The sequence below is a fragment of the Pteropus alecto genome, unplaced genomic scaffold, assembly GCF_000325575.1.
Source record: "Pteropus alecto unplaced genomic scaffold, ASM32557v1 scaffold131, whole genome shotgun sequence".
In the NCBI taxonomy this organism is placed as follows: domain Eukaryota; kingdom Metazoa; phylum Chordata; class Mammalia; order Chiroptera; family Pteropodidae; genus Pteropus; species Pteropus alecto.
In genome coordinates this window covers 8,799,118-8,806,352 of record NW_006434709.1, presented here as the reverse complement: position 1 = coordinate 8,806,352, position 7,235 = coordinate 8,799,118, and the positions used below count along the sequence as shown (strand labels likewise).

Sequence of the window (7,235 nt, the reverse complement as noted above, 5' to 3'; positions counted from 1 at the left end):
ATGAGTCTTCTAGCTAACTCTATGAGCTTTGAAACCACAGCAATCACTTTCTACATCATCCTTCTAATTTGCTTCATTTGCATCCTCCTTTTATTGGTGGTTTTTTTATATAAATGGTATAAATCCATGCTGATAAATTGGGATCAGATTTCAGGTCACACTAGCTAATTATCTAGAAATAATATAAGACAATTTAAAATAGAGTCAATAATAATGTTATAGCAATCTACTTTTTCATTTCAAGGTTTTAGAAATGCTAATTTTCTGTTTAAAAATGAAGTTCCATGCCAAGCTTTAAAATCAAGACCATTCTTCCTTTTTCTGAATTTTTTGCTTGTTCATTTTTAGTTCCCAAAGCAAGAAAGATGATGAGACAGAAAAAGGTCCTTGTGGAGGTAGAGACTGCTTTGCTGCTAACGTGGAGACAAACAATTCAAAAGACCAAGAAAAGTAAGTCTGCATCATAGAACATTGTAGAAAGCCATTTTTGTGTGTGATAGTGGTGGCTAATATGCATGAATTTTAACATCCCTGCTGATTGATTTTCTAGGACTGTCATTAGGCAAATCATGAGGCCTGGCATTCTTGTTCAGAGACGAAGTAAAGAAATGGTGGCCACACACTTAGAAAATAGAGAGGACACAAAGGATGAAGAGGAGGGCAAAATAAAAGAGAAACAAGATCCTGAGAATGCTGGAGAAAATAGTCAAAAGGTGGTACACTTTTCAACTCTCAAGGGGCATTTTAGAATTTGTTTGATTGAAAAGGAGCTAAATTACTTGGTTAGGTATAATAAGGGATGGTCTCGCCTGTAATTTAGATTTGTAAATGGAAGGAGTGCAATGTCCACAGTCATGTAAACCATTCTTCTTAGCTCATTGGCTCATGTTATCAAACCATTTACCTATGCGAAGCCTATACATTTGTTTATTCTTCATCCCTACATTTGTGTTTTTCTCAATAATTCCCCTTTATTTTGCTGCTTTTCTTAGAATCTTAGAAACTTGGAGCTGGAGGAGGGCGTGGAGATTATCTAGGGATCCAGCCCTCGGATGTTACAAATGAGAAAATGACACGAATTGTTCAAGGTCATTCCTCCACTATGGCTGAGCTCACTATCAAACTCTGTGTCCCTGCTTTAGTTCCAGGCTCCTTCTACAACAGCACACAAACATTGCCAGGGCCTTCCTGAGCTCCATGTTTGGGCTCCCTAATAAGAACAATTCACATGCCCTCCCAAGATAAGACCTATGCCCAGTTAGAGACAGTATGATGGTCCAAGTGGCTCTTGGGTTTGATTGCTACATAGAAAGAATGATACATGTTACCAAATGCTATTTCAATATGTAAGTGTATGCTTTTATAACCATAGACATATGAAAATGATGGATTATCACTGCTTTTCTATGTCATTTAGAAATACTTTTTTCTGTTTCTCACTAACAATGTACATATAACATATTTTTATTTATTTTTTATTTTTTACTTATATTTTTAAAAGCAGGGCTTGCATTCATAAATTGATCATTTATTCTGTTTGTCCCATTCTCTTGCAGGATGATGATTTGCAGAAACCACACATACCTGTCACTGGAACTCTTTCAGTTGTCGATAACAAAAGACCTTTAAAAGGAGTGACGTTTTCTAGAGAGGTAATTGTTGTGGATCTTGGGAAGGAATACCCTACACCTCGAAGCTATACTGTAGAACATAAAGAAAGAAAATGAAGCTCAAAAAAGGCTGAGAGCGAAAGAAATGTAACCTTAGACTAACAATGAAATGACTGGGGGTACAAAATCATGTTGCAACAGCAAAATAATGGAGAATTAAGCAAGTATAAATAGTATTTTACCTTTGTGCAAAGAGAAGTGGGCTACCTGCAAAATTCTGTAAGTAAAATATCCAGAGCTTGAATATAGTTTTTTTAAAACTCAAATCTGAGTTCAAGAAATTGATCGTATTAAGTGTCCTTAAAACTCAGTCTACTCGAACACTGTCTAACATGTGAATAAAGTTATTTGTGTTTGTGCGGGTGTCTGTTAGGTAAATCGTATTCAAGGGGACTTTGGAAACAGCACATACTCTTGATGCTCTGATCACAGGTATTCATGACCAAATCATGGGAACCTCCAATAACTAGGACTAGGGCCTCCTAGCGCATAATCCTCACTGAACTCAGTTCTGAAACTTTCCTTGTACTGACAACTGCTTTTTAAGATTGATACAAAATGCTACCATTACCAGCAAAATATCGTGTTGTGTTAGGCAAGTCCCGAGATTAGACTCTTCTTGATTTCAGTAGTTTAAAATTTGCTGTCTATATATGGAATGATAGTACAGACCAGTACATCATCATCCAAACTGCTGCAGTAAACATTTGTGAAATGTATAAGGGTCTATGAGACAGATAAAAAGCAGAAAACATAGCTTTTGATTCAGAGGATTAACACATTGTCATGTGTATGGCATACTCTCAATAAATGTTTGTGGAGTGATTGACAGAATAAGTGATAAAATAATTTAGAATATGTAACTAATGCTAAATGGGGAGTATTGACACCTGTTGATGGGGAAAAGTCTGTGACCATCCCACTATGAGCAGAAGAGACTTAACCAAATGAAAGGATTGGATAAAACAAGCAGAGGGAAGCGTGTATATCAGATGGTGAAAGGCACAAGCCAAGGCAAAGGGGTGAGCATATGTGTTGAGTTTGGTGGACATCGGTTAGTTGGAGTTGCAGGCTGGCATTGAGAAGAGTTGAGCAGTAACCTGTGAAGTGTAGTGAGGAGTCAGAGTAAGGTCGCTCTTAGGATCCCAGGCTTCAGGTATAGGGTAGAGAACAAATTAAAGCAGTGTGGACTGCAGTGGTCTACAAAAATATTCAGAGCCCATGGGTTCTCTACAAGCACTTAAATTTTTTGCTCTTTCGCCTGATAATATTTAAACATTTTTAAATTGTGGTAAAATACACATAACATAAAATTTACCATCTTAACCATTTTTAAGTGTATGATTCAGTAATGTTAAGTACGTTCACGTTGTACAACCATCACCACATCCAACCACAGAACTCTTTTCATCTTGCAACACCAGAACTCTGTATCCATTAAACACTAGCTCCTCATTCCCCCCAGACCCCAACCCTGACCCTCCCCTGCCCCGAGTAACCACCAATCTATTTTCTGTCTACAAATTTGATTGTTTTAAGGAACTTACATAAGTGGTATCATAGTATTTGTCTTTTTGTGATGGCGTATTTTACTTAGAATAATATTCTCAAGGTTAATCCATGTGTTAAGATCCTTCCTTTTTAAGCTTGAATAATATTCCATTTGTATGTATATATCACATTTTGTTTATCCATTCGTCTGCTGATGGATGCTTGGGTTGCTTCTTACCTTTTTTTGTTGTGAATAATGCTGCTATGAATGTTTAAATTTTTCACTCTAAGAAAGCTCAGACCTATCTAGATGCCCATTTATAGCTCTGTGTTCCCATATGATGTCATGGTTTCATTGCTCGTATCAGCATCTGTATTTATGGAACCAAGTACCTTTGTCACAAACCAAGGAGAAAAGAGTAGAAGAGGAATTAATACATATATGATGCATCTATGTCAAAGTGAAGGCCAATTTCCTAGTGATAACTCTACTAAACAAGGTTTTATAGAAATTCCAAGAGAAGAAAACAGCAGACAATTGGCCATCGGTGCCCATGATACTGCAGGCACATGGAACTCCAGAAGGCTATAGGTGCCACAGCTGTGGAGTGAGCAGCAGACAGCAGAACAGCATTTGGCACTAAATGGTAATATGAATTTTATTGGTTTTACACTTTTGTTTGATTTGTAAATTTGTTTTGGTTTTAGAGGTGAATGGGAGCTTTAAGGATAAGAAGTTGATATACAGTTTTATGTTTCTACATATTTTTAAATAACACTCTATATAATAAACAGTTTAAGGCACTAATGGTAGGGTGGGATCCATTAGAACTTTCCTCCATGGTTAGGTTATTGAAGAGTAGCAACCAGAAGATAAATGGAGATGGCTAAAGTGATGATTCAGATTTGAGACATGAAGATCTGGAATAGGGAGGTGATAGAACACAATGAGACTGAAGATAGTGTCAATTTCTGGTTAGATATGGGTGGAACAAGAGGAAGATGCTAAGATAACCCCTGAGTTTGGATATGTGAGAGACTGCCAGAAATAGGAAAGTCCAGAGAGGTGAGGGATAAGATTGTCTGGGTTTTAGTTCTGTTGATTTTGATGTGTTTGCCAGAAATATAACTAAAGATACTCAGTAAGCAGTTAATCTATAAAACTTGTTTCCATATTCTAAGCTATGGATCCAGTGAATAGTTATGCAAGTCTTTTTCTAAGCCCATTGTAGTTTCTCTTGCAGAAGTGAGATGAAACTTGCCACTTTTCCTCTTAAACTAGCTGTTGACCCAGGGACTTTCTTCAAATGACTACCCCAAGCAGGACACATTACCCAAAAGCCAAGAGGGAAAAGCTTGATAAATTGGACTATTTTTTAAAAACTTCTGTTTTAGCAAAGAATAACAAAATCAAACACCAGCAACAAACTGAGAAGTCCTGTTTTTAAAAGAATATTTTATACTAAAATAATTTCAAATTTACAGAAAAGTTACAAGAATAGTACGAAACTGTGTGCCTTCACTCAGATTCCCCAGCTAACAGTTAATACATTTATTTTATCATTCTCTCTCTCCATGTATACATATTCACATTTTGTAAGCATTTAAGAATAAGATACAAAAACACTGTATCATTCATCCTTAGTACTTCACACATATTTCCTAAAAATTGGGACATTCTCCTACCTAACCACAGGTCAACCATCAATTAACATTGATCCACCATTGCCATCTAATCCACAAACCTCATTCAAAATTTGCCGGTTGTCCCAATTTTATTCTTTATTTATTTAATATATCAGTATGAACTGATATATTTATTTATTTAGATGCTCCAATGTTCCTAGATATGGCCAGTGGGGTCCCTTTAAGTTGTGTCCTTTAGACATATCTCTAGTATTTGTTGAGCACTTCCTTACTTCCTATACAAGATGTTTCAAGCTCATCTTGTACTTTTTCTGGTCCCACCCTGGAATCAGCTATTTCTTTTAGGGGAGTTTGGTATTCTGAAACCAAGACTTGCACACTAGGTGTTCATTGCTCCTGGGTTCTCATTGTTTCTAGACTCAGTGGACAGAAGTAGGAAATGTATGTATGTATGGACACATAATACACATATATGCAGACATATATGTATTATCTAATACTGCATAACTCATTACTCTCAAACTTAATGACTTAAATAATTAATAATTCTGGGTTTATGTGGGCTGGAAATTCAACCTAGGCACACTAGGGATAGCTTGTCTTTGCTCCATCATTTTTGGGTCCTTGAGGCTGGAAGACTTGGATGCTGGGGTTGGAATCATCCAAAGGTGTGTTCACTGACACGTGTAACAGTTGCTGCTGGCCATCAGCTAAAGAGCTGTCACAAGAACACCTACACATGGCCTGTCCTTATAACCCAGGCTTCCTCACACATTGGTGACTAGGTTCCAAGGTCAAGCATTGAGAGAAAAAGGGAGAATGACAACAAAGTGAATGCTGTATATTTTTCATGACCTAGCCTTGGAAGTCGAGTAGTCACTAAGTCCAGTCCATACTCAAGGGCAAGGAGATTATACCCTATCTTTTGAAGGAAAAAGCATCATCCTCCCCCGCTCACACACACACCAAAAAAAAAAAAAAAACCAACAGCAACTGCATGCCTATTTTAAAACCATCACAATATCCATTTCTATAGCTATTTATCCTTATAAAAGATCATGAACTCATATCCATACTTCCAATTCTGATCTAATAGGGTTTGTTTTAACTTTACCAGCTCCATGACTCCCTTTGCCAATAGTGAGAAACCTGGCTCCCATTATGCTTAACTTACTTATGTATTTGCTCACTTCCCACCAACCACTGGACCAAGTATCCTGGGCTCTAGCACTATTGATTTCAGTGATTATTATGCTGAAAAAGCCTATTTTCAAAAACACTTATGACAAAGGATGATTTATTAAAGAAATTATTAAGGACATTTATATGCATAGCAATTATTTCACCAATAGGAATATGAAAAATATAAATTACTCAGTTTTAAAATGAGCAAAGATAATATGTCTAGGCAGAAAAGTAAGTGGCCAAAAATTTTTAAATGCTCATCTTGACTTCATAAATTCAAATTAAAACAGTAATGATTTTTTTTATCCATCAAATTGTCAAATATTAGAATGATAGATGATACTAGTAAAAGGATAGAGGAGTGGGGGAAAAGCATAGATATATGCTGGAAATCTTTCTGGAAGATAATTGGACAGTTTTTGTCAAAATTAAAAGTATATGTGCTTTTTGAACTAGCAATCGAACTGTATGGAATTTATATTTTCAAAATGTCACTAATGTATAAATTTGCTTGCTTCCTCTAGAGTGAGTTTTAAGAGAGAGAGAAAGAATGAGCAGGAAGATGGGTGGTCCTTTGCTAACCTAATTTTGGAATTGACATCCTGTCACTTTTACTGTATTCCGTTCATTGGAAGCGAGTCACTAGTTCCAGCCCATGCTCAAGGGGAGGGGATATACAAGGACATGAACATCAAGGGGCAACAGTCATTGAGGGTCATCTTAGAGGTTGCCTGCCACAGTACTACCTCAGGTGACTGGGAAAAGCAAAAATAAGCCCCCTGTGGGAGGACTTGATTTCAATAGCGGTCAAGAGCAGTTGTAAGAAATTGCCAATTAGAGATGTCCTCCAATTTTAGAGCTATTAAAATGTATGATATGATATAATGCTATGATATCAGGTACTGGCAGGGGGGAACGTGACTGTCTGAGAAGGTGACATCAAGGAAAGTCTTGTAGAGGAAAAATATTATTAGTGCAAAGTTTTGGTGAAGGAGGTAAGAGTGGAAACCAGCCACCAGGCAGAGTCCCCAAAGTACACAGATGTGTTGGAGAGCACCAGAGTTTGGCTGCTGTGTGGATTGCAGGTGATGGAATGACCCAAGATGAGGAGGGGCTGGAAAGGCAGGCCAGGTCCGACCTGGAGGGAGTCTTGCTAAGGTGATGGATATAGGGAGTCATCAAAGAATGTAAAGCAGAGCAATTCTACAATGGTTTTGTTAGAAAGATTGCTATGGAGACAGT

General features: G+C 37.2%; 1 protein-coding gene across 1 annotated transcript; it reads left to right on the top strand.

Annotated features, from left to right (window-relative positions):
- Nucleotides 1-2,029, top strand: CUNH2orf74 (chromosome unknown C2orf74 homolog). The gene is made up of 4 exons (XM_025045118.1): nt 1-116; nt 349-450; nt 551-713; nt 1,557-2,029. The coding sequence occupies exons 1-4, from the start codon at nt 1-3 to the stop codon at nt 1,725-1,727; spliced, it is 552 nt and encodes a 183-aa protein (XP_024900886.1). The 3' UTR covers nt 1,728-2,029.
- Nucleotides 2,030-7,235: the final 5,206 nt, after the last annotated feature.

Excerpts from the sequence above, each read along its gene's own strand:
- CUNH2orf74 (XM_025045118.1), top strand. The coding sequence starts at position 1 with ATGAGTCTTCTAGCTAACTCTATGAGCTTTGAAACCACAGCAATCACT. Across the intron at positions 117-348 it reads GTGGTTTTTTTATATAAATG|TTCCCAAAGCAAGAAAGATG; the intron begins GTATAAATCCAT and ends GTTCATTTTTAG. Across the intron at positions 451-550 it reads AATTCAAAAGACCAAGAAAA|GACTGTCATTAGGCAAATCA; the intron begins GTAAGTCTGCAT and ends TTGATTTTCTAG.